A 27,418-nucleotide genomic window follows, 5' to 3' on the forward strand; every position below is an offset into this window, starting at 1 on the left:
TGATTCTAAGCAAATATGAAATATTTTTGTACAATGAGAAAAAAAAATGTTTATGTTTTATAGGAATGACATGTTTAGACATTAGTGAAAAAATTCTATGGTAGAAGATTCGACAGAAATCAGGGAAAATCACCCCTATCGTTACCGATCTTTTTGGTTCTTCATAACCGATTCGGAGAAAAAAATATATTGAAGTATACTTAAGGTTGCGCTACAGTACTGTGAGAACTAGTGCCTATGAAGTATACCGACTCAAAAATTTGACATTTTATAATTTTTCAACGATTACATGACTTCAAGATCAGAGTATCATTCTAATGTTTAGTTCAAAGTGAGATAAAATACTAAAGAGTTTTTTTTTATATTTCAATAAACAAATCAAAAATATTCATTCAAAAAAAAATTACTTACTTAAGGTGGCGCTACAGTCCGGGGCGGACCTGGGCTGTCTCCAGTTTCGCACGCCAAGTTGGTTGAGGTCCTCTCCCACCTGCGTGCGAAACTTGAGTGACTTGGGTCTTCCTCTACTGCGCCGTCCCTCGGGATTGGATTCGAAGACCATCCGGGCTGGAGCGTTGATGTCCATCCGCTCTACATGGCCTAGCCATCTAAGCCGTTGGACTTTAATTCTGCTAACTAGGTCAGTGTCGCTGTACAGCCCGTACAGTTCGTCGTTATATCTTCTCCTTCATTCTCCATCTATGCGTACGGGACCAAAAATCACCCGAAGAATTTTTCTCTCGAAGTATCCTAAGACGCTCTCATCTTTCTTTGACAGGGTCCAGGCCTCAGCGCCATAAATGAGAACCGGGATGATGAGTGTCTTATAGATGGTGATTTTACATGCTCGAGAGAGGACTTTACTTCTCAATTGCCTTCTAAGTCCAAAGAAGCAGCGATTTGAAAGAGTTATTGTATGGATCTTTGGAAGATTGTGCCTCTAGTGTTGACGGTTGAGTCTTGCAAAATTCTTTCCAGAACGATGTTGAAGAAGTTGCATGACAGTGCATCGCCTTGTCTAAAATCTTTTTTGACATCAAATGCATCGGTAAGATCTTTTCCGACCTTTATAGAGCAGCGTGCATTCTATATCGTCATTCTGCACAAACGGATAAGTTTGACAGGGATGCCAAAACTAGACATTGCTCGGTAGAGCTCTTCCCTATAGATGCTGTTATACGCGGCTTTAAAATCGATAAAGAGATGGTGGGTATCGATTTGAAGCTCCTGGGTTTTTCCAAGATCTGTGAATATTTGGTCGATAGTGGACTTTCCTGGTCTGAAGCCACACTGATAAGGCCCAATCAGGTTGTTGAAGAATGGCTTCAGACGTTCATATAATACGGCAGAGAGGATCTTATACGCAATGTTAAGGAGAGTGATGCCTCTGTAGTTGGCGCAGTTTAGAGGGTCTCCTTTCTTATGTATCGGGTACACTATGCTGAGATTCGGGCATGCTTTCTTCCGACCATATTTTGCAGATGAGTTGGTGCATGATCCGTACCAAGTCATCGCCTGCTGCTTTGAATAGTTCGTGAAGAAGTGATCTTTCCATATTCTCAGCGTTTTACTTCATTACGTTCGTATATATTTCTCTCTCGTCAGATTGCGATGTTTAAATTCTATTGAGTCTAATAACAGTGGTTGGCAAAATTACACAAAAAAAAAATACTATTTGAGATGATTAAGTTATCCTGACTTCGAACCTCACCTTAAAATTTTTCTATCACATCCAAAAACGGTAAAACATGACGTATCCCTTAACTTTAAATTGCAAGACGATTTTGCAAAGCACATATCTTTGCTTTTAACTACTACATTCCTTTTTTGACTCTACCTGATGTCTTGAAAAAACAATTAATTCTTTTATGGTTTTAAATACATATTTAATATATATGATTTAAAATCAAGAAAAATGAATTCAAAATAAACCAGCATGGTGTTCAAAATATGTCGCCCGATGCAATGGTTGGGCTCATCAGAAGATGACCATTGCACCTTGTCTCGTCGCATATTTTCTCGAATAAATCGAGAATCCATATAATAGTTCGGTTAATTCTTGATGCTGTTTACGAATCCGAACTCCGATTAGCTACATTTTCTCAAACTAAGAAATACCCATTTTCACCATTATTTTTTCAGTATATTACAAGAACTTGATGTTATAATCTTAAGACTAAAAATCCGTAATAAGAAATAGAAAAATATTGTAAACGGAATATTGAAGGAAGATTTTGTAGATTCATCATCACACATTTTTCGAACTATTTCATGAAAATGATAGCTTCGAAAACCCTGTAAGTGCTTTCGAATAAAAAAAAATAATATCTCAATAATCTAAATTGATAGAGTAATCCTATAATCGGGTTTGAATTGAAATGAAGATGTTGACAGCATCGACATTGATGTAATTAATGAAGGTATTTCAATTAAGTCCCAGAAATCTACAATTTAAATTAGAAATGAAAAATTATTTAAGATATACTGCTTATTTTATTGTTTATAAGAATATCCTTACCAGCTACATCACAGAGTTTGCCAAAACATTTACAAGTAAGATATGCAGCTCTAAATTTCTGCAACATTCATCATGCTTGAGAATATAGTGAAACAGATGAATTGGCCAATTCTCGGTGGTAGGTACTGTCTTGAAAACCTGACTAGATTTAATCAACGATTGTCTACATCATGAGGAAGGGCTTGCGTACACTACAATCTTTCGCCTGTCGGCAGCTGGCTGGAAGAACTACTTTGCATTGCACAGATGGTAATACATGACGTGTCTGTGCTTATTGCTATCCAATGCTTCAATTGATTGATTTGATCCTTTTGGCTTGGCTATAAATGACCAGGGAAAGTGCCAACAAATAAAACGATCCCTCAACTTCATAGCCACATTTTCGGCATGTACCTATATCCATATAGCATGTCAGACCGGTTTCATCGCGAAACTTTTCAGTTTTATGCAATATCGATCTCTTCGCTGTAATCAGCCCTTTTCATTCCTACCGTTCGGGTTAAAAATTGAGGGCATAAGAACCTTTTGGAATAGAGCGATTTGGGCTCAACTTTCCTTTACCGCATCACGAATTTCGGCTCGGGGTTTTTTATTTGATAGATATGTGCAAATAAATAATAACTACAGCAATTTTAGAGCGAAGCGAGGAAACATTTATTTCTATTTTTAATTAATTTTCAAGGTTCACTTTTTTACATACAAAACACACAAAAATGGTTGATTTTGACATTTCTTCCATGTTTTTTGTTCAGTGTTGCCATACTTGCAATACAATACAAAAAAAGTAGGGTTAAGTCCGAAAAAGAAAGTATTTTTTTCAATTACTTAAAGTTGTTTCCTCGCCCTAATATTTAAAATATGTTCTATTGAGACCCCTACCTAACTGTAATAAAAAATCAGAAGGAAATTCGTGCTGCGGTAATGGAAAGTCGCCCCGCTATTTGATTGTTAGGAACAAAATCTTGTAGTGAAGTGTAATTTCTACTAAAAAAACAAAGGAATATTCATATAATTTGTTTTAAAAATGAATGTGACAAACACACTTACCTTGAACTTCGTGGCCGATAATTTTTCGCTCCAGAATAGACATGTTTTCGTTGGTAGCTTCCTTCAGGGAATTCCACTTTGGTTGCTACATTCCCTATGGTTTCTTCTTTACCTGAGGATTAAATTAAGTGCAAATACATATTAAATAAATTAATATTTTGCATTTAAATTGTTTTACCTTTATTTGCATTACTGTGAATGAATTTTGTTTTGTTTACAATTTATTGAGTTGTCAAAGTTCTCACCTAGATGTTAATCTGTCAAACCTTTGTATATGAAAACTATAGTACTCTCATGAGCTAAATTTTTTAGGGCGACCGGATGCCGAGCCATTGGCGCTAGTAACGAAAGTGGAGACATTTCGAGGGAGCGAGAGAAAAATATTATTTCCATTTCCATAAGCAGCCAGCAGAATAAGGGAGATAATTAATTTTCCACCCAAAATGTCTACACAATTTCCTTCATTCTATTTGAGTCTATCCTTGTATATGTTTTTATATATGTACAAAGCTTCCATATGAAGGCCGATGAATTTGTTTTTGTTTTTTCTTTATATCAATGCACTTTTATATGAAAAACGGTAGAGCAAAACAAAAATGGCTGAACATTGTGTCTAATAAGGGGATGAATGAAATTTTTGTATGCTTACATCACCTGTTAAGGATCTTTTACCGATTTTTGTTTTTATTTACATTCATAAGGCTGCTGCTCCTAGTGTGCGATCTTTATGCATACATATATGCACAATGGTTTGTATTATGTATACAAAGCTACGATGCGATTTTTGTCTTGCAGATCCTTGTAAAGCCTAGTACATACTTCCTCGTGAAGTGAACGTTCGCCAGTGGAGAAAGTGAACTTTTGACATTGCTCACTGGTACACACTTGTGAGTACACGTTGTGAACATGAACAAACCAAATGTCAAAGCTTCGCCAACAGTTCCCGTACATTTTGCACGTGAATTGCCCGTGAACGAAAACTCTCCACTTTGTTCTCCACTCAGCTTCACAAGCAAGTTCACGAGTGAACCAAAAACTGAAATTTGTATGGGTTCACGAGATGGTTCACAAGTATGTACTAGGCTTAAAGAAGAAGAATATGAGGATAGTTATACGTTTGGATATAGTTATGGATATTTTGGCTGGTAGGTATTTTGCTTTTATTTGGCATTAAGTTTTTCTGCAATATTTGAAGATTAGATTTGTTTCACCTTTAAAGCCTAGTACATACTTACTCGTGAAGTGAACGTTCGCCAGTGGAGAAAGTGAACTTTTGACATTGCTCACTGGTACACACTTGTGAGTACACGTTGTGAACATGAACAAACCAAATGTCAAAGCTTCACCAACAGTTCCCGTACATTTTGCACGTGAATTGCCCGTGAACAAAAACTCTCCACTTTGTTCTCCACTCAGCTTCACGAGCAAGTTCACGGGTGAACCAAAAACTGAAATTTGTATGGGTTCACGAGATGGTTCACAAGTATGTACTAGGCTTAAAGTTTTTTCTTGTAGATAAATATCAATTGGTAGGTGATTTTTTTTTCAGGATGTGGGTTTAATTTCAAAATTAAGATATAAAGGGTATTGGTAGGAAAGAAGGTATTTCATAAAATTTCAAAGGGATTTCCTACTAGTATCTGGACAGGGATAATATCCGTGCACTTAACAATTTGTTTCAGATTAGTAGATAAGTTGGTACAGTTTTTTTTAAATATGTTGTTTAAAATAAAAACAAAAATGAATTCTTCATGTTGGTCCAGATAATTTGATAGTTGAAATGTATGTCATTTATTTATGTTCCAATCGTACTTTTGCTTTATCTGTAATTTATAATTAATAATAATACACCTTAGAGGGCATAAACAACCTACAAATGTAGTATATATTTAGGTATGTACATTTTTTTTTATTTTTTTTATAATAAGCGCACACTCAAGGGGATATATTACCCTTATTATGTAGACACAGTGTGAGCACTAGGAAAGGGAGAGAGGGGTTGAAAGGAGATGTCGGTGCACATTGGTTTTGAATTCCTGAATATTGCAATAGCTGGGAAAGACAGAGTGTGGCAAGGCATTCCACATTCGCATAGTACGGCTAAAGAACGAATCTCTGTAATTGACAGTACGACCGAAGATGGGCTCGAGGGTATATTGATGAGCATTCCTAGAAGCGCGAGTATTACGGTTGAACTGTTTAAGGGGAGGAATGCAACTGGCTATTTCTCTAGAGCATAAACCATTAAAATAACGGTAAAACAGGGTGAGACAAGAAACATTTCGACGATGTTCAAGAGACGTAAATGATCTTATGATGGTAATATCACCAATCAATCTAAATGCTCTACGTTCAATACTATCCAAGAGGCTTAAGTAAGTTGTAGGAGCACCGGCCCAGATATGGGAGTTATACTCAAGCTTTGGACGTATATAAGTCTTGTAAATAACAGCCAGATCAGAGGGGGAGAAAAACTTCTTGCATCGCCTTAGAAAACCCAAACATCTTGCGGCATTTTTGGCGACATCGCGTATGTGATCGTTCCACAAAAGGTGGTTGGTGATACACATACCAAGAATATCCAGATGTTCAGTTTCCTCGATGCAAGTGCCATTTATGGATAATGGCAGGGGGGGGTATATTTCGCTTTAACGATACAAGACAGCATTGCGTTTTCGAAGCATTAAATTCCACGCGGTTTCTTATTCCCCATTGTACAATGCTGTTAAGGTCGGAATTTAATGAGCTTATCATATTTTGTCGTTGCAGTTCCACATCCGAAGAAGAGGGGTGTGAATCTGAAAACGAATATGAAAAGCTAAGAGTACTATCGTCAGCGAAACAATGTATTGGATTAGATGTTGCAGACAGGAGATCATTAATAAAAATGAGAAAGAGTGTTGGAGATAGAACAGAGCCCTGGGGCACACCAGCATTTATTTTGTGGTTTTCAGACTTGAATCCATCCAATACAACTTGTATTGAACGATTCGAAAGATAATATATGTTGTTACTGTTGTAAGTACCTTTAATACAATTTTGTCAGCTCGTCTATTTTATGTGTGACTTTAAGAAAAATCCAATTAAATGTTTTTTTTTTTTAAACTTATTAATTATTAGTAAGTAAATATAGTTTCGTAAATGTAGTGTAGAAGAAGGTATTTTTAACTTTCCATAGGAAGTCCGATTTGTCGAATTAAAAATATTGACATTTCTCGAGGTTTTAAGGTCTCCATAGTCGAAATAAAAGGTTCTTAGAAAGATGTCTGTGCGTGCGTGTATACGTCAGCACCTTCATAAAGTTTTTTTTAGTCGTCCATAGCTAAAGAACAAGTAGAAATATCGATTTCAAATAAATTTGTTTATACACATAATAAAGCAAAAATATTCGAAAAGGGCTCTAAAAAAATGAGTGGGTGGTCTTCTTACCATAGCAATTTTAGAATGTTGGTCAAAATTTTAGTTCACTTAAAATATCTCACAAAGCAATAACACTTGAGACCTGAATTAATATTTTAACGTGATACCAAACTAGTATTTTTTTGAAAAAAAATCCAATTAACGTTTTTTTATAAATCAAAAAAACTGAAACAAATTATTTGTCACCTCGAATATTTTACGAACAAAAAATGATTTTATCTCCAAAATAATTGTGTGCAACAAGTATAACGTTTTTAACATTAATGGTAAAATTTGGAGACAAATCGATTCGACAGTATTGTTTATAAAAATTAAAACCTATACAAAAACATTATTAAAAGTTGGTAAGAATTGATTTTCGACTCAAATATGTACATATTATGGTTTAAACTAATTGCATCTTATAAAAAATATTGTTTTCGACATTCAGTTAATTTTCATAAAAATCCAACAGTCCGTTTTTTCATAAAATAATAAAATCTTAAAAAATAGTACCCACATTTGGAATGTTTGGTTCTTGATATCTCGTGAACAATAGAAGATATTGAATTCAAATTAATTTCATTAATCCAATTTGTATTGGTTTATATAAGAAATAAAAACTTTTAAGAAATGCTACTAAAATTGTCAACAATGCTCGTTAATATATATATTTAAATTAAACTTTTTCATCATAAGCACAATATTATTGGTAATTTTAAATTTTTTATGAATAGTTCAACTAATAACTTTTTTAACAAAACACGAAAACCTACAGACCTTTTTATGAGAAATTAAATGGCATTAACAGGTATATTTCTCGATCCTAAAATATAGTAAATATTTTTAAATAGACTAGGCATAGGATTTTTTTCAATTTAAATTAATACTCCTAAAATTGCCACTACCTGCTACATGAAGTTAAATAAAAAACCATTTCGATAGTCAAAAGTGCACGCTTTTTACCAATTCTTGGCGGCCAAGCTATCGTGCTCTCCCATTCTGTTTACATCCTTTGAAACTTAAAGCTTAAGGGCCGTATTATCACTCGCGAGTCGCCTATTCAAATAAGCGAATGTGACTTTTTCGCATTACTGTTTGCGATTCGCCAAGTTGACGTTCGCCTTAAACTTCAAAAATTTGGCGAATTGAAATGTCGTTCTATTACAATTGGCGAATGCTCGCCTTTATCTGTCAAAATCGGTCGAACTGTAATTCTTGGTGACTTTGAAAAAAACACAGTTTTTTTTGAATTCGAAATACATAGTTGTCTAGATTTTTTGTTGCGACATAAAAAAAATGAGTGAAAATCGACAAAGGTAAGAACAAATTAAATAATTATTAAACAAATTATAATTACAACTTTTATTGGTATAGCATTAAAAGAACCAACAACGCCCAGTTCTCAAAGTTGGTGGAGGTAATGGAGGCAAACCCCGACATTGCCAAGGGTGTCGGGACGTTTGGATCATCCAAAAAAAACCAAGCCCAATATTGGGATTCGTTTGCCCTTGAGCTAAACGCATTGGGACTTCCTATACGAGAGGGTAAAGAGTGGCATAAGGTACGTAACAAAGAATATTACAAAACGGTTTTATAAAATAAAATATTATAGGTTTGGCTGGACTATAAGTTGAAATTGAAGAAGAAAATCGCGACAAATAAAAATGATGTAGTCGCAACAGGTGGAGGACCTTTTCGGCAGTTGACTTTGTCCCCTTTGGAACAGGCAGTTGACAATTTGCTAAGTTTGCAGCAAGCTGTAAATCCAATGGGTAATACATTTGGAACAAATTCAACTGCAACAGTGGAACAACCCGACTCAAATAATGCAGACGTTGAAGTTGAAGATGCTCCCATGGCAATGACATCAGCCCAGTCAACAAAAATCAACGAATGTCGTAGAAGCAGGGGAAAGTTTGTGGATGAACGAGTCAAACTCCTCCAAAAACAAACGGAGACTCAAGAAAAACTTCTTGTTGCGTCGGATTCAATTCAAAAATCTCTTTCCGAAATGGCAAGATATTCAAGAAAGAATTATGAAGTAAACAAGGAACATGTTGAGGTACTGAAAGCAAAGGAAAAACGGAAGGAGAGAGAAAATTTGCAGAAGGCGCAACAACATAAAGATCTTCTGGATTTGAAAATAAAAAAACTGGAATGTAAATTACAATACCACCCAAAATAGTATAAGAAAGTAGAATTAGAACAAATGTATATAAATGTATGAAATCGTTTTTTTTTTTCACTAAACTAAATTCTTTATTTATTTTCATTATTATTTTCATTTTATTAATATTTATCATCTGTGTATATATTATGAATTTTTTAATAGATTTTTTTTAACTTCTTTACTTTATTATTCTACTGTATCTTATTATTAGCTTTAAGTATAAAATAGAAAAATAAAAAAAAAAACATTTCCTAAAGAGAAAATAATATTTCATTTCTTATTCGGGTACCTTCTGATGATAAATTAGCAGTGTCCAATTCCGATGGTTCATTTTCAATCTCATTGGATTAAATACGGCAGTAGAGGATAACCTGAATCTCCTAGAATTTTTAAAAACAAAAAATTGTTTAAACATATGCTAATATAAGAGTATGATTCACATACCAAGATATCTTGACCGCTCTCCATTTATCCACCACCTTTCCAACAAATCCTTTAACGCACTATGATTCCACACAAACGAGTCATGCGTAGAACCAGGATATCTAGCATCAATAAATCGTATTACTCCATTATTGTCACAAGCCTTAAAAAGAAAAAGTTTTACCTAAACATCAAGATTCAATTTTGAAGTACTTTACCACCATCGCATTTAAGCTGTAAAAACCTTTTCTATTTAAATATTGGTGTTGTAACTGAGCAGGAGCTATGATACCAATGTGAGTTCCGTCTACACATCCAACTATCCCTGGTAAGCCTGCTCTTTGAAAAAAATAGTTTCTCGCTTCTTGCTTTTCATTAGTGGACATATCTGCATTAATCCAAACTGGGCAGATTCTTGCTTCAAGCAAATTAAGAACTTCGCTTAAAACTACTGAAACTGTAGGTTGGGAGAAACCTAGCTCAAAGTCATTTCCTACACTGTTTTGATAACTTCCACATCCGAGAAATCGTAGTGCGCACGCAAGTTTTAAAGTTGGTGGAATTGCAGAACTTTGAGTCGTTTGAAATCCTGAACTTATCTGACTTAAAACATATTGAAATGCGTGTTTGCTAAGCCGAAAGTATAACACAAATCTATGAAAAAAAACTAGTTAAATTTTATCAAAGTAATTGCTAATTTTATTACAAATTATCTGGTACTTCCAGTGGGTTGGAAGCATCTCTTAAACTTCTCCTCAATTTGCAGATCATGATTTTTTCTTCTTTATTTGTTACTTCTTCATTTTCATCCTCGAAAAACAGTTCAACGCTGCTAATCATCTTTATTTTTATTTACTTTTTTTTTCACAAAAAACAATATTCTTCAATCTGACTTTATAAATATTTATGACAATGAATGACATTTCACTTTCAGTTTTTAATGTTGGCAGTTTTGTTTTGAAAGACGAACTACGGAGTTCGCCATTGGTAATACCACCAAACTTTTAATTCGCCAAAACATTCGACTTTAAGCGAATTTTCGACTCGCGAGTGATAATACGCCCCTAAAACTGCTTTCTCAACATCACTTATCTCGGGTTAGCATCATTAAATGTTTTTGTTTTTTTTTTTGTAAATTTCTCTTAGAGTTTAATTTTATTATTAGAACCTATATTTTCAAACAGTAGTAGGTTAGGTTAGGTTAGGTTATAATGGCTGTCCAAGATGGAAACGGACACACTTAGGCCAGTTTAATGGCCCATTGTGATACCACATGAATCTTGAGGCTTCCTCCTAAGCTCAATGGAACCAGCTTGAGTCCCTTACGAAACGTGAGAGGCTGATTATACCGATATGATTTAGATCGTTTAGATCGTTAAAGAAGAATTCTCCTAGGTAATTCTTGCGTTTTCGAGCTAGAGCAGATCATGTGCAGAGAAGATGAAGAACCGTTTCTTCCTCTTCCTCGTCCATACAGCTTTTGCAAAAGTCATTTGAGAATACGCCTAGTCTCGTGGCGTGCTTTCCTATTAGACAGTGTCCGGTTATGACACCTATTATCGAGCTTTTATGCGATCTGCTTATAGAGAGCAAGCACCTTGAACGTTTTAAATCCAGTGTTGGCCAGATGTTTTTTGTGGCTTGACACTTGGTGATGTTGTTCCACCTAGTGCCTGCCCTCCTCGCAGCGTCTTGCATTAGCAACAGTTTACAAGAAGCGATTGGTATGCCAGTACTTGCCAAACGTGGTAGGATGGGCTGTACTGTACCGTTCCTGGTGAGTTCATCTGCCTTACAGTTACCTGGAATGTTTCTATGGCCCGGCACCCAGCAAAGGTGAATATTATACTGTTGCGCCATCTCCATTAGAGATGATCGACAGTTATGGACTGTTATAGAGTTTGTAGATATCACGTTTTCTTTGAGCCAAGAGAAGACTTCCTTAATCGCCAAAAGTTCCGCCTGGAACACGCTTGGGAAGGCGGAATGAGAGACTTAATTTCAGTCGTTCAGAGTACACACCTCCACCACCCCCTTCTTTGGTTTTTGAGCCATCTGTGTAAAAATGGATTGACTCATCCTCCAAGAATGTCCTATCCTCCCAAAAAGATGTGGTGGTATAGAAGTCTGGAAGTTTCTGTCGAATTGTAGTTGGGGGATGGTGTAGTCTGTGTGCTTTGGAATTGATTCTAAGTACCTTAGAATTAGGGAGTGGCCAATGTTGTTGTTAGTCCACTGCGACGAAGCATTGAGGTGAATAGCAGAGCTTGCAGCTATTTGTTTGCTAAATATGTCAAGAAGTGTAAGGTAGAGCAAAGTGTCCAGTGCCACAGACGGGGTCGTGCGAAGCGATCCGCTTATGCATAGGCAGGCTGAACGTTGGACTTTATTTAACTTATCCCTGTTTATACCTTTCTTTAAAGCAGTCCACCATACTGCCACACCATACGTTAAAATCGGTCTGATTACCGATGTGTATAGCCAATGCGTGATTCTGGGTTGTAAACCCCATTTATTACCAATAGCTTTTTTGCAAGAAAAGAGAGCTACAGCAGCTTTTTTGACTCTTTCCTGTACGTTGCGTTTCCAATTTAGTTTTTTGTCTAAGACAAGACCTAGGTATTTAGCCTCGTCTGAGAATTTTAATTGGATTCCTTTAATGTAAGGAGGGTTGGAATTTTGTATCTCCTCGAAAATAAGACCAGATCGGTTTTGTGTGGGTTAACACCCAGTCCACACCGATCCGCCCAAAGTATTAGTCTGTGCAAGGCTTTTTGTAAGAGTTCTTTTAGGATATTAAGATGCTTTCCTGAAACTGCTATAGCAACGTCGTCCGCATAGGCTATCACTCTGAAACCCTCCGCATCCAGACTAGTTAGGATTTCATTCGCCACTAGGTTCCAGAGGAGAAGGGATAGAACACCACCTTGCGGTGTCCCTCTACTAACGAATCGTCTGCTAAAAGAGTTGCCAGTTTTGAGTTAATTATTCTGCTAGTAAGCATTAAATGAATTAACTCCCGAAGCGAACTCTCTACATTTAAAGATGTCAGTGCAGATGTGATTGCAGATGTGTCCACGTTGTTAAAGGCACTTCGATGTCAAGGAAAGCAACCATAGTGAACTCTTTATAATGGAGGGAATATTCGATGGTGCGTACTAAAGTGTGTAACGCTGTTTCCACCGATTTACCTTTACAGTAGGCATGTTGAGACGAAGACAGAAGTCTTGTATAGATACGTGCCCTTAAATGGATATCAATAAATCTTTCCACGGTCTTAAGAAGGAATGATGATAGACTTATAGGTCGTAGATCTTTAGGATTGACTTGGAAGCATTTACCTGCTTTAGGTATGAAAACAACTTTAACTTCTCTCCATGCCGAGGAACATGGACCTGGTAAAGACAGCTGATAAAAATTGCCTCAAGGATTGGTGCAATTATATCAGAAGTCTTTTGTAATTCGGCTGGTATTATTCCATCTGGTCCTGCAGCTTTAAATGGTTAGAAGCTCTTGAGAGCTCATTGTAGTTTATCCTTTGTGATTAGACCTTGTGGATATGTTGTATTTGAACTTGAACGCATAAAACTGTTGCAAATTTCGGTAAGAGAACTACCAGGAAAGTGAGTGTCCAATAGTAAGTTCAGCGATTCATTCTAGGAGAGGCTAGTCTTGCAGCTTTGGCCCGGTTGAAAAGTTTCCTGCATTCCTTTCTGAGCGAGTGAAGCTCTGAGGCCCACCATTGTGGTTTCCTCTTTCCTCTTATGCGTATAAGTGGACAAGCAATTTCTAGCGATCTGTTCATAGCTGAGGTAAGGTCATTGACTTTGTTGTCAAGTTCGTTAGCGTTAGAGGAAGGACTAGATAGTCCAGGTTCTAGTAAACTCTGTATTGAGTTCCTGTATAAAGCCCTGTCAGTTTTCCGATAGTTTCGAAAAGTCAGACTCGGGTTATCATCTACATTTATATTGAACTGGATATATCTATGATCAGAGAACGAGTGTTCTTTGGATACTTTTCAGTCCAAGATCATATGGTGTATATGTATACTATCTGAGACAAGAGTTATGTCTAACACTTCTTGTCGAGTTTTAGTCATGAAGGTTGGTTCATTACCAACATTACTTACTAAGAGGTTAGAACCAAGAATATAATCAAAAAGAGACTCACATCTGATATTCGTACTGCCCCATACAGTATGATGAGCGTTAGCATCGCTCCCAATAATTAGGCGGATCCTTTGCCTTTCCGCTTCAGCTACGACTTTCTCCAGGGTTTTTCCAGGGAGAGGGCCAAGGTGGTCATGCCCAAGATACGCCGATACCAGCCAGAAACTTCCTTTGGTTGTTTCCAGCCTAGCTACGGTGGTATCTTTGTCACTGAAACGATGGAGTAAAAATACATTAATACTACGTTTCACTAGTATGCAAGATCTAGGTTCACCTTTATCTGTCACACAAAGTGTGTAGTATCCAGGAACCAGACGGAGAAGAAGTGAGGCCGAGGCCTTTATGGAGTGTTGGAGATTAATCTGTACTAACTGCAGCATTTTGGCTACAATTAGGCAGATCATCCTTCACCACGGTTTGTTCTGATCCCCTGAGTCTGAGGATGAACCCAAGAGTTCGTCCTCCCAAAAAAGGCGAATCTTCCTCACCGTCTAATTATCGACCGATTGCACTTACGTCCCTTCTTTCCAAGGTCATGGTAACGCTGATTAATTATCAGCTCAAGAAATAATTTGAAGAACGGAAGCTTCTTAATGACCGACAGTATGGCTTTCGTAGCAATAGGTCCACTGGTGATCTCATGGTTCATCTCACCGAACAGTGGAACAAATCTTTACATAGTTTTGGAGAAAGTAAGATTATTGCACTAGATATTTCAAAAGCATTTGATAGGGTTTGGCATCAGGCTCTATTATCGAAAATGCGTGTTTTCGGTTTGCATGAATCCCTCCTTCATTGGATTAGTAATTACCTTTCGAATCGTTCAATACAAGTTGTATTGGATGGATTCAAGTCTGAAAACCACAAAATAAATGCTGGTGTGCCCCAGGGCTCTGTTCTATCTCCAACACTCTTTCTCATTTTTATTAATGATCTCCTGTCTGCAACATCTAATCCAATACATTGTTTCGCTGACGATAGTACTCTTAGCTTTTCATATTCGTTTTCAGATTCACACCCCTTTTCTTCGGATGTGGAACTGCAACGGCAAAATATGATAAGCTCATTAAATTCCGACCTAAACAGCATTGTACAATGGGGAATAAGAAACGGCGTGGAATTTAATGCTTCGAAAACGCAATGCTGTCTTGTATCGTTAAAGCGAAATATACCCCCCCCTGCCATTATCCATAAATGGCACTTGCATGGCCTGTGGCGAATGAACTGCCACCTTAACATGATCTATATTCTGGTCTATAACGAATGAGCCAAACTCTAGTGATGTAAAACAGGTTCCCCTATCAGTAGTTACTCTTGATGACCTACTGTAATACTCGAAGTATTTTCTTAGTGCTGCACATACTTCTTTTGAGCTTGTAGATAAAACTGGGTATAATTTAGTAAACTTTGTAAATGCATCTATTACTACTAATATATGTTTTCTCTTTGACTTTATTGAAAGGAGAGGACCAAGATGATCCAAGTGTATTGTATGGAATGGAATGGGCTCCTTAGGAATATTGAACAAATTGCGTATATTAGATCGAACTGGTGCTGAGTTCATTATGCAACGGATACATTTTTTAATGTATTTTTCAACATTTTCTGAACATTCGGAAACAAATAGTGACGGCCAATTTGATCAGAGCTTTTTGTTACACCTAAATGCCCAATTTTCGCATGGATCATTCTTATAACATTAGTTTCCATTTCAGATGGGAAACAGAATCGAAGTTTACCGTTTTGATTTGTTTTGAAGACAATACCATCCTGAACTAAAAACGAATTATTATCTTTTAAATATAGTTTGTTTTTCAATTCCAAAATTTTTACATCTCGATTTTGGGCTGCTCTGAGTTGAAAATCAACATCCTCAGAGTCAATAACAGATATAACATTACATCTGCTTAAAGCATCAACATGATTCATATTGGCACCACTACGATGTTTGACCTTATAGTCATAATCCTCCAGCTCTAAGGCCCATCGAGCAATTCTATGATTAACATTCTTTTTGTTCAGTGTCATTGTTAAAGAACTGCAATCAGTTACGATTGTAAAAGGAATACCTTGCAAATAAACACGGAACCGACGTAAAGCTGAAATTATGGCTAAGGTTTCCAAATCAAAACTGGTATTTTGCCTCTTGATCAGTGGTGCTTTTAGAGAAGAATGCTAACGGATGTAATTTATCATCTTCTTGTCGTTGGAGTAGAACTGCACCATACCCTAATGAACTTGCATCGCAATGCAGTTCCGTTTCTTTCCTTGGACTATAGATTTCCAATACAGGTGGAGATGTTAATCGTTCCTTTAAAGTCTGAAAAACATCTTCGCATTTGGAAGTAAATTTAAAAGGAGTTTCAGCTTTTAATAAATTATAAAGAGGTCTTGCTATTCTTGAAAAGGATTCGACAAACCTGCGAAAGTATGAACAAAGTCCTAAAAATGAACGCAATTTTTTTCTGTCTTTAGGCACAGGATATTGAGCAATCGCTTGAATATGGGAAGCACTAGGTTGGATGGCATGTTCCGCTACTTTAAACTCTAAGTAATCAAGTTTCGAATATGCAAAACGACATATTGACAAGTTGGGCTCCAACCCATTCTTCGCTACACACCATAAAATTTTGGTAAGTATCTCAAAATGTTCAGTAATAGTTTTACTAGCAATTAATATATCATCTAGGTAGACAACTATATCTCCTCTGTCTATAATTGCACGAAAAATTTGAAAAATCTCTGAAAAAACTGGGCGCATTCTTAAGGCCGAAAGGCATTTTAAGAAATTCCCATTGACCGTTCGGGGTTACGAAAGATGTTAATTGTGTTGAGTCTGCTGCTACCTTTACCTTAACCCACTCTTAAGGTCTAATAAGGTCATAACCTTCTTCCCCTCCAGGTATTCAATGCAATTGTCTATCAATGGTATTGGATGAGGATCTCTTACTGTATGTTTGTTCAATGCTCGATAGTCTATACACTTTCTGGTTTCATCGGATTTTTTCTTAACTAAAACTATTGGTGTAGAACACGGAGAGCTACTTGGCTGATCTCAAAAACATCATTTGTGTTTTTCTTATAATTACTACACTCTGAAGGTTCGGTTTTTTCATCAGAATAAGTGCACATATACAATCGGTTAGAAAAAAAAACTTTATTCGAACAAATTTCATTTTGACACTGCTCAGAAGTTATATTAACTTTGTTACAGTTCATGTTGAGTTTTATATTAAAGATTTCAAGGAGATCACGGCCAATAAGTAAAGGTATAGGAGTAACTTCATTTGGAATAACCATAAGGGAAACAAGATTTTAATTATCTTTTATATTAATATAACAATTAATCGTACCGTACGTAAAGAGTTTAATGTTCCCTAATCCTTTAAATCTTGAATACGTTAATGATTCTTGAACGTTAATTTCTTCAGGCAGAACAGACTTTCGTATGAAACTAATCGGACTACCGGTATCCAAAAGAGAACAACAATCAATAAATTTTGTGCACTTATTCTTATTTGTCATAAAGGCGACACTTACCATCTGAACAGCATCCAAACTCTGAGTCAGCTCATTGGTGTCATCATGTAGGGTATCCCGGTTCACAACTACAACTCTGATCTTCACAACGTAAAGGCAGTTTTTGTAAGTGTGCCCCTCTTTGCTGAAGTTGAGGGAACCATATTTCCTCCAGAAGTTCTTGCCCTAGCAACCATAGTCCTCGGAACTCTTCTTTTTTCGTATCAAGGCAAGAGGTTTTTGAGCTCTACTATTGTTTTGGCGACAAAAAGAATAGAAACATTTGCTGGTGAATCCCTCAAACTATTGATAATGAATTCAATCAACTCTGCCTCATCGATTTCAGCATGTGACCCTAGTTCTTGCATACATATGACACATCGAAGAAGTGGCTCGCCCTGACGACGTACTCTCTCACTCAGTTGACGATAGACCTGCTGTCTGCTCATCTTATGGTCGAATTCTTTGATAAGTATTTGCCAGTTGTCAACGTAGACCGTGCATTTTCGCAGTTCCCTGCATGAGACGGCGTGGAGACAAGTACTTGCATCGGTCATCACATCCCAGCGAGTCGGTCAAATCTTCGTAGTCAGCTATCCATTTAGTTATGGAGTATGGGTCGTCGCCGTTGAATGCAGGAACAGCATTTTCGATGTCTGAGAAGTCCACTGCGCGCCATGGTGCAACCGAAGATGTTGTGGGCGCCTCCATCTGGTCCAATTCTTTCCTTAGCTCAAGGATTTTTTCCGACGCTCAAGTCTGGCCAGCCCTTGTTCTTCTTCCATGTCTTGGACATCAGAGGCTGTATTACCGTGCCTGTTATCAGAAGCGGCTGGTGTTTCGGAAGTATTATCTTCATTTGGAGATTCAGAAGGTTTAGTTTCCTCGGTTAGCTCAGCAGAAGGTGGAGATTTCTCAGTTAACTCACCAGAAGGTTGTTGGGGTGCCACTGTGACTGTACTCTCATACAATGCCCGAAGTTGAGCTAGAGAAGCCGTGTGTGGCACATCTACTCCAGCGCTCTGAAGTGCTTCAACCAATTGGGGTTTTAAATTCGCAAAAAGAGGTAATAAACATAATAATTTAGTTTTCTTTTGGTGTATTACCCCACACCTGACGTTGTGGTACATTTTCTCTTTTATTAAAAATGTAACTTTACAATAATCTACTTAACTTGGGCTCAATTCAAATTTTTTACAAAATTGAGCCAAACAACTCTTTGTCTCGCTCTTATGTCTCAGGTTTCAGTACTTCGCGCTCAGCGTGCGACATATAGCCACGAAGCCCTGAAACCCAAACATAAAGGGAATAAAACATCAACATAAGTAAGTACAATTACAAAGTCTTATATTTCTCTTAAAATAAAGATCCAAACAAAGTTTATGTCAGTTTAAAAATGGGCCAGGGTAGGTTTGCTTAAATAAAAGAAAGCATTTCCTTACATCCTTGATAACTTACTATTGTAGATAAATTATAATAAATACCTACATATAGCATTATATCATAAGAACTTAAGTGAAACTATGTCTCCAAATTTGTCCTTGAAACACTTTTTTGACCGGGAGTTATAACTACCTACTTTATCGTTATAAACGCAATTATTTGTGTTAATTTAAAAAAAAAAAGATTTTATAAAAGTTCCTCATCCCATTTAAAAAATTCGGGTCTACCACGATATCTAGAAATTAATTATCTAGAAAGTAAAAATCTCTAATATGAAAATCTCGAAAACAAAAATCTTGAATGGAAAATATCTCGAAAACAAAAATCTAGAAAATAAAATCTCGAAATGCCAAAATCTCGAATGCAAAAATCCAGAATGCATGTTTGAATTTTTGATTCAATGTTTAAAATTCGCAATTTATTTATTTATTTATATCGATGAACGTTACTGTTGGGAACGGTAGAAAGATTGTAGCTCAAGGAAAAGGAGACATTTAAATTCTTGCGTACAATGGTAGCGAATGGATTCGAAAGCATATTACAGATGTGCTGTATATTCCAGAAATTCATTTGAATTTGTTTTCATCAGGAAAGGCTATGGATCGTGGATATGTGTTACGATCAGATAACAAATTTTGTGAACTATTCAATGAAGATGAAGTCGTTGCAGTGGGAGCACGTCATGAAAAATTGTTCAAGATGTTTTTCAAAGTGGTCCTGGACCAGTCAATGCATTTTGAAGACGTGTCTGCAAATGTGGTTACAAATAAAAATTCAATTCGTATTTGGCATGAACGGCTCGGGCATCAACACTTGCCGCATGTTAGAAAGTTCCTGCTTCAAAGAGGTATTGATTTCATTGACGAGGAGTTCACATGTGAAGCATGCGTCTATGGAAAGCATCATCGTGGAAGTCATAGCAGTCGGGACGAGGTATCTAAAACTTGCGGACAAATTGTTCACGCTGATGTATGCGGCCCCATGGAAGTACAGTCTCTTGGTGGATCGAGGTTCTTTTTGTTGCTAAAAGATGACTTTTCTCATTTTTGTCATGTTTACTTTTTAAAGCACAAATCTGAGGTCGTGCACAACATCAAGAGTTTTGTGAAGTTAGCGCAAAAGTAACAAGGACAGAATTTGTCAATGATGAGCTGAGGTCGTTTTTCAACAGCATGGGTATTCATCATCAGCGTACAGTTCCATATACGCCTCAACAAAATGGCTGTGCTGAAAAAGAGATGAGAACAATTGTTCATTCGGCGAGAACAATGCTTCATGCGAAGAAAATGGACAAGAAATTCTACGCAGAAGCTGTCAACACTGCAGTTCATGAATTGAACCGATCTGGTACCAGCACTGTTCCATACAAGTCACCGTACGAGTTATGGTTCAACATGCAATCGAAAGTTGACCACATGCGCGTTTTCGGTTCTGAAGTCTTCATACACATTCCAAAACAGAAGAGGCATAAATTGGACCGAAAAGCAAATAAATGTATTTTTATTGGGTATGATAACAACACCAAGGCGTAAAGAGTTTGGAATCAAGAGACGAATTGCATTGAAGTGGAACGTGATGTGGTTTTTTTCGTGGAAGAAGCAATGGCAGTTGTTGATACTGGTAGCGTTGAAGTAATGATTGATGACGATGATGATTGGCGAAGAGGTGGTTTTGGAATCAGAAGATGATGTTTAGGTAGAAGAAACCGATTTTGATTCGCAGAAGACACCAGTGAGCTAAAAACATGATGGTGCTGTTTGTAGTTTGGACAACAAAAACATCATCAAAAGGCGTCTCAGAAAATAAGTTTTGTCACCACCACGCTGGCGTTTATCTTTTGGCGAGTTGGCTAATCATGCAACAGCATTTATGGCAGTTTACGAAGAAACAAAATCGTATGAAGAAGCAATTGCATCACATGACCATGATCACTGGGAGAAAGCGATGGACGAAGAGATTGAGACCCTTTCCAAAAATCAAACTTGGACATTGGTTGAACCACTGAAGGATTATAAGGTAATTGATAATCGTTGGGTAATTAGGTTGAAGCAGAAAACCGAAGGCGGCATCGATCGCTTTAAAGCACGTTTAGTTGTGCGAGGTTTTGCACAACAATATGGTGTCGACAATCAGGAAACGTTTAGTCCTGTGGTAAAATTTACATTATTAAGAACCATACTTACACTGGCAGCATCGAAACGAATGTCATTGAAGCAGTTTGATGTGAAGACCGCATTTTTAAATGGAGACTTGATGGAGTAGGTGTTTATGCGACAGCCGTTGGGGTATGATGATGGCAGTGAAAAGATGTGCAAATTAAATAAAAGCTTATACGGTTTGAAGCAGGCTTCTCGTTGCTGGAACAAGAAATGTACAGCTTTTATATCCAAATTTGATTTCAAAACAATTATTTCCGATCCTTGCGTTTTCGTTCACCATGGTGCCAATGGAATAATCCTTTTTGCCATTTATGTTGACGATGGTTTAATAGCAGCGGAGAACGAAACCAGTATTCTTCAAGTTGTTCAGCATTTGCAGAACGAGTTTGAAATAAAAGTTTCTACTGTTAAATATTTCTTGGGATTTGAAATTTATCAGAAGTCTGATGGGTCAATACTAATTAACCAGCGAGCATACGCACAGAAAATAATTCACCGTTTCAGAATGCAGGATTCAAGTCCTGTCGCAACACCATTAGATAAGTCTCAGAACTTAAGTGATTTTAAAGCCAAGAAGAGAGCTGATTTTCCGTACCGAGAGGCAGTTGGCAGTTTAATGTACCTGGCTGTTATGGTTATGTCTTCCTATTGGGAGGATGTATTATTTCTTGGGGATCAGAGCGTCATCAGTTCCAACCACGGAGTCTGAATACATGGCAGCTTCACATGCAATAAAAGAACTGGTTTGGTTGAAAAAGCTTCTGGCAGAGCAAGAGAAAATTAAGCAACCGATGTTCTTCATGGATTCTCAGAGTGCCATTCGTCTTATAAGGAATCCTGAATATCACAAACGTACTAAACATATTAACGTTCGTTACCATTTTATACGTGAACAATTCAAAGATGGTATATTTAACTTGAGTATGTACCAACGGATGAACAACTGGTGGATGTCTTGCCTTTATAAATGTTTAGTTAATGTATCAACATCACGATGGCACTCGTGTTTAACTTTTGAATTCAACTAACGACTTTGTCTAGACTTTTTTATTCTTTTATTGTTCTTTTCATCGAGCAGATGTGCTGCAAATATATCTTTTGTCTTTTATTTACAACAAAACTCGCTAGCAAAATGATCCGCCGCGAATCCCATAATCAGGCCCCTAAGAACAATTTTTATGATTCAATTTCTCAAGAATTCTTTATAGCACAATTCAAAACGGATGAAAAGAAATACAAAGCTAATTTTATTGCAAGGTGAAAATGAATAGTGAATTGTGATTATATTTCACTCTGCACTGTCAATCCACCTCACAAAATTCTCAGAAATCTTGGAAACAAATTGGTTACATATGGATTTTAGCTTTCAGTTGAATAAAAAACATGATCAGCTGATATTTTGAGTCTTGAATTGATATGCAGAGTGGAATATGTAAGGTAATATACTCGATTAAATACGCGTAGTTAACTGCCCGTTAGATTTGTTAAATGTATTATATACGTATACAGTCAAACTTCTTTATAATGAATTTTCTTATACGTTATTCTCTCTACAGCGAATTTCATTTTGTTTTCCTTCCCCTTAAGAAATATCCCATACGAATTAGGTTCTTTATAACAAAATTCTCTATAACGAAATTCTCTTTGGTGCCCGAAAGCAAAGTTGTTTCTTTATAACAAACTGTTAATTTTTCAATTTGAAAACAAATACTACGATTTGTATTCCTTATTTTAAAAGGGAACTCCCCGTTTTGGGAAGAATTTTCTTACCTGGGGTCTCCAATTTCTACTTTTTGAATGCCTTAAATTTGATATATACATTAATTGATACCTATTACAAAAGGTTGTTTCTTTATAACAAATTGTTAATTTTTCAATTTGAAAACAAATACTACGATTTGTATTCCTTATTTTAAAAGGGAACTCCCCGTTTTGGGAAGAATTTTCTTACCTGGGGTCTCCAATTTCTACTTTTTTAATGCCTTAAATTTGATATATACATTAATTGATACCTATTACATTTAATTTTCATTTAGATTTTACTTAAAATAAAATTACATCTAACATAACATACATATATACTTTTAAGTTAAAATTGAATTGCAATTAAAATATAATACATTAAAGTTTAACAAATGAATTGAAATCAAAAAGTTTATTATGTCGGTCGAATATTGGCATAAGCCTCCCCCAGGGCTGCCCATTTATCTCTATTTTTGGCCTCGTTGCACCAATTTGTTGTTAAATGGGATAAATCGTCACTCCATCTTTTATTGGGTCATCCTGCTGGTCTCTTGTTATCTGGTTTCCATTTCGTCGTCAGTTTTGTCCATCTTTCTATAATTCCAGTTCTTGTGCGGAAATCTTCATTTCTAATCCTATCTCGCGGTCGTATGTTTAGAATTTTCCTTTCCATTTTGGTTTGGCATATTCTAAGCTGGTCAAGTGTTTTTGTAGTCAAGCTCATTGTTTGTAGTCCATAAGTTAGAATCGGCAGAATAGCAGAGTCGAAGATATTTTTCCTTGTGTCTGCACTTTGGTCCAATTGTAAGATTTCTTTCAGGCTCCAGAATTGTCTCCAGCTGTTCGTGATGCGTCTGTTTATTTCTTTATTTTCTTGGTCTTTCAATGATTTTATTTGTCCCAAATATATATAATCTTCTACGTACTCGATTTGTTCTCTGTTCAAAGTTATATCATCTTTAGTGCGATTTGTCATGACTTTTGTTTTTGATTTGTTTATTTGTAGTCCATAATTTCTGCACAGCTAGTTAGTTCCGTGAACATTTTTTGAATATGTAAAGATTTTGAAGAAATAAGAACTATATCGTCTGCAAATCTTAAATTGTTAAGAACCTGTCCACATATCGTTATTCCATAGTTCTTCCAGTTAATTTTTTGAAAAATGTCTTCCAGGACAGCATTAAATGGAGGTGGTGAAAGTAGATCTCCTTGTCTGACTCATAGAGGAAATATATTATCTAGAGTCCCGACTTAATGGGTTTGCTCTCTTTCGGCCTACAAACTAAATTGAGAGAATTTTTCCCGTTAGCATAAGCATGTGTTAGTTATCCTGTGCATTTCTTATGGGAAAATCTAGATTCTATGTAGTTGTTATGGGCTCTTGGTGAAGTTTGCACAATTAGGGGGAAAACAATATGAGGTGAACTCAGCCGTTCAAAAAAGAAATCCGTTGCATTAAAAAATTGAAAAATGAATTTTACAACTTCTTTTTAGTGAAAACTGTGCTCTAAATAATATTTGAAGGCAACGGCCTAGCCACTGATAAAGCTTCGGTTCCCATCGATCACCGAAATCAAGCATCAGTGAGCGTGGTTAGTAGAAAGATGGGGGACCGTCTCGAAACCTACCGCGTGCTGTTGTCATGTATTCTTTCTTTCTTTCTGTTGTTCCTTCTCTTTTGTCTTGTATTAATGTCTTGTGTTGTTATCACCTTATATAGTCTAGTTGCTCAAGGTGCTGTGTTCTCTAGTCTGTACATTGATGTGCAGAGTAGTGTGAAATGTAATGTAATGTAATAATATTTGAATGCTTTTGGCACACAAATTCTATGAAAAATTTCGCTAAAAACAGAAAAAATCGCGCGAAAGTATAAGCCCACCCTAGAACTTTAATGCGAACGTGACCCAATTTGAGTTATGTCAAGTTTTGACAGATTAACGGCAAGGTGAGTATTTTGACAATTCTACAAAATGTAAACAAAACAAAATTCAGTATCAATAATGCAAATGAAGGTAAAACAAAAATTTTAATTTATTGAAATAAAAATATATAATGTATTTAATGAATTTAATTTAATCTTTAGATAAAGAAGATACCAAGGATAACGTTGAAACAAGAAAAGTGGAAGCCCCGAGTAGGAAGCCAGCAACGCCGACATATTTATTCTGGAGTGAATAGGTACAAATTGAAGGTAAATGTGTTCATATTAATTTTAAACTCAAATTGTATGAATATTGTTTTGTTTTTAAGTTAAAATTACATTTCTCAACAAGACTTTGTTCCTGGTTATTCCCAAGTAAAAAGAACTCTGGGGTGTCAAGTGCTGGATCAAACCTAGATTATAACCGCGAATACAGTGCTATTAACATGAGCCACGAAGAACTGAGTAATATTAGCAAAATGGATTGAACAATTTAAGAATCTAATATGACGAGATTTTGAAGCCGAAAAAAAGGATTGCGTTGAAGTGAGTAAAAAGGAACAGAATAAAATCGATTTCGAAGATGCCAAGAAGAAGGAGTAAGAAGTTAACAAGTTGGATTTTAAAAAAGACAACTACTATATCAAGAACAGCTACATACACCACCAAAAGTAAGTTAATTCAAGATCCAAAACGAATTCGAATTGATTAAATTACTCATTTAAAGGTTGGTCCACAATATCCAATATCCAAAACATCAGAATAATCAAGAACCAACCAGTCGTAAGTTCACGATAAAATTTGCGAAGCTTAAAGCATGATGAGGATGTCCTAAATTTGGAGACGAAGAAGAGGAATGTTTTGAAGGGAGCACAGATGAACAGAATAAAATCGACCTCGAAGATAAAAACCACTACTTCAAGGACGGAGCTACACCACCAGCTGTAAGTTTACTTAAAATCCAAAACAAATTTGTATTTATTTATTTACTCGTTTAAAGGTTGTTTCAAAATATCCAGGAAATCAGAATCATTAACAAACACCCAGTCTGATTTCACTTCCTGAAGAAAACCACTACATATCTAGGATGATTTGGATCCTTATGACCTCAGTGCTAGATAAAAACTGCTAACACATAGAAGTCCTCATTATGAGAACGAGAGTGGAGTGCGTCAGTCGCAGAGAGAAAAAAACTAAACGAGAGAACCAACTTCGACGGTTGCTCTCTTTTTGCCTACAAGCTGCGATTTGCACATAAACTTGCATATGTATTAACTCCATATAAAAAAAATGTGGGGAACGAATACTTATGCAAGAAGATGTGCATACTCCCCACATTAAAAAACAATGGCGTCCACCTTCGAAAAATGGCGGATGCCATGCTGTTCAGACGTGTTCAAAGAAAATTCAAAATTGTGGATGATCAATTTTTTGGTATTATCATTGTGTTACTTTGGGAGTAATATCATTCGAATATGAAGTGAAATTAATTACTCTTGTTAGGTGCCAGAACAATGAAGATTTAGAAACAATTGTAAATTACGGTGAAGATTTAGAAACAATTGTAAATTACGCATTTAGAGAAATATTAGTTAGTTATTTGAAGCCAGTTTTAATTATTAAGTAAGTAAAATAAATAAGGTGGTGCAACGGTGCAATGAGAATTAGGACCTAGAAACATAAAACTCTGAAAGCACTACAACTATTATTTGTTTTATTATTAGCTGCGTTTATGCGTTTAATTTTCGCTCAGACCGTTTAAAAATGAAAACAATGTTAAAATTATGTAAAATTTTAATATGGCAACATAATCTATTTGAATTATTGCATTGTTTCAATTCCAATATTCTTTTGCTCAGAACATCTCAATGTATTCTTAATAACTTAATGTATTCTATTTTCATTATGTTTTACTCTCTCAATAAATCTCTTCTTGAACAGACGTGTGTTGTGCATTAATTATTATATTCTAACAGGTTATGGGCCCAGGGCAAACCTTAAGTTAATTTCTGCTAAATAATTAATTGATTATTTTTTGCATTTTTTTTTGTTTGTATTAATTAATTTTGCAAAATTGAAATGAGTGCCGCTGGTTTATACTCCATTGAAAAACTGGACGACTCTAACTATGCATCGTGGTCGGTTCACATGAAGAGCGTTTTGGTACATTCAGACTTATGGGGTATAACAAGTGGAAAACTTATAAAAGGTGAGGCTGCTAGTGCGACAGAATCTGCAGCGTTTGATGCAAAAGACGAGAAGGCTCTAGCAAGCATCATGCTTTGTATAAAACCTTCGCAAATAAACCACGTGCGGCACTGCTTAACCTCAACTATGGCTTGGAATAAATTAAAAGAAATTTACCAACCATGTGGTCCTGCGCGTAAGATCTCGTTGTTTAAAAGGCTTATGCACCTAAGTTTGTCTGAGGGTGTTAGCATGTCTGAGCACATTAATGAGTTCTTTGAAACGATAGAGAAGCTGGCTGAAATAAGTGTTACTGTGCCCGAGGAGATGATGGTTATAATTTTGCTTTCTAGTTTGCCAGATTCGTTTGAGAGTTTTGTGGTAGCCATCGAGACACGTGATACACTTCCAGCTCTAAATGTGCTCAAGGTAAAATTGCTTGAGGAAGGAGCTAGAAGGCTAGAAAGAGGAGGTAAGGTAGCAGAGGCTGGAGAGAGTCAACAAGCATTTGTTGCTCGTGTGAATGCTAAAAGGTGTTCCAAATTTAAAAATAGTGGTGAAAGCGATATTAGTCTTGGAAGTAGCTTGGTCGGCAGCGGCGGTGGCAGTAGGGGAAAGAGACGAGTAAATGGCAAATGTTATAGATGCGGTCGTCGGGGTCACTTTGCTTCTCATTGTAAGGATCCAAAAAAAGACGCAAATGAGCACTCGTTTTCA

General features: G+C 36.3%; 2 protein-coding genes and 2 long non-coding RNA genes across 6 annotated transcripts; 2 read left to right on the forward strand and 2 right to left on the reverse strand.

Annotated features, from left to right (window-relative positions):
- Positions 1-61: 61 nt before the first annotated feature.
- LOC129944204 (uncharacterized) lies at positions 62-4,075 on the reverse strand. 2 transcript variants are annotated; one of them, XR_008781406.1, is made up of 4 exons: positions 3,744-4,075; positions 3,566-3,677; positions 2,519-3,499; positions 62-2,444 (listed from the first exon to the last, which is right to left on the reverse strand). It is a non-coding gene; the product is annotated as an uncharacterized LOC129944204 (long non-coding RNA). The 2 variants fall into 2 exon arrangements; XR_008781405.1 differs by having other exon boundaries at positions 2,519-3,502.
- A 3,626-nt stretch (positions 4,076-7,701) lies between these two features.
- On the forward strand, positions 7,702-9,152 carry LOC129948394 (uncharacterized). The gene is made up of 3 exons (XM_056059383.1): positions 7,702-8,283; positions 8,342-8,528; positions 8,580-9,152. Exons 1-3 carry the CDS (start codon positions 8,264-8,266, stop codon positions 9,150-9,152), a joined length of 780 nt encoding a protein of 259 aa, XP_055915358.1. The 5' UTR covers positions 7,702-8,263.
- Positions 8,827-10,625, reverse strand: LOC129948395 (putative nuclease HARBI1). Of its 2 annotated transcripts, none has more exons than XM_056059385.1 (4): positions 10,267-10,625; positions 9,782-10,214; positions 9,582-9,723; positions 8,827-9,517 (listed from the first exon to the last, which is right to left on the reverse strand). In XM_056059385.1, exons 1-4 carry the CDS (start codon positions 10,398-10,400, stop codon positions 9,477-9,479), a joined length of 750 nt encoding a protein of 249 aa, XP_055915360.1. In that variant the 5' UTR covers positions 10,401-10,625; the 3' UTR covers positions 8,827-9,476. The 2 variants fall into 2 exon arrangements, with proteins under 2 accessions (XP_055915360.1, XP_055915359.1); XM_056059384.1 differs by having other exon boundaries at positions 9,779-10,214.
- Positions 10,626-24,663: 14,038 nt separating this feature from the next.
- On the forward strand, positions 24,664-26,368 carry LOC129947984 (uncharacterized). The gene is made up of 4 exons (XR_008781808.1): positions 24,664-24,784; positions 24,844-25,185; positions 25,242-25,458; positions 25,515-26,368. It is a non-coding gene; the product is annotated as an uncharacterized LOC129947984 (long non-coding RNA).
- The last annotated feature ends 1,050 nt before the right edge of the window (positions 26,369-27,418 follow it).

Source organism: Eupeodes corollae, chromosome 2 (genome assembly GCF_945859685.1).
Source record: "Eupeodes corollae chromosome 2, idEupCoro1.1, whole genome shotgun sequence".
Classification (NCBI taxonomy): domain Eukaryota; kingdom Metazoa; phylum Arthropoda; class Insecta; order Diptera; family Syrphidae; genus Eupeodes; species Eupeodes corollae.

Excerpts from the sequence above, each read along its gene's own strand:
- LOC129948394 (XM_056059383.1), top strand. The coding sequence starts at position 8,264 with ATGAGTGAAAATCGACAAAG. Across the intron at positions 8,284-8,341 it reads ATGAGTGAAAATCGACAAAG|CATTAAAAGAACCAACAACG; the intron begins GTAAGAACAAAT and ends TTATTGGTATAG. Across the intron at positions 8,529-8,579 it reads AGGGTAAAGAGTGGCATAAG|GTTTGGCTGGACTATAAGTT; the intron begins GTACGTAACAAA and ends AAAATATTATAG.
- LOC129948395 (XM_056059384.1), bottom strand. The coding sequence starts at position 10,400 with ATGATTAGCAGCGTTGAACTGTTTTTCGAGGATGAAAATGAAGAAGTA. Across the intron at positions 10,215-10,266 it reads CTGGAAGTACCAGATAATTT|ATTTGTGTTATACTTTCGGC; the intron begins GTAATAAAATTA and ends TTTTTTTCATAG. Across the intron at positions 9,724-9,778 it reads ACAGCTTAAATGCGATGGTG|GCTTGTGACAATAATGGAGT; the intron begins GTAAAGTACTTC and ends TTTCTTTTTAAG.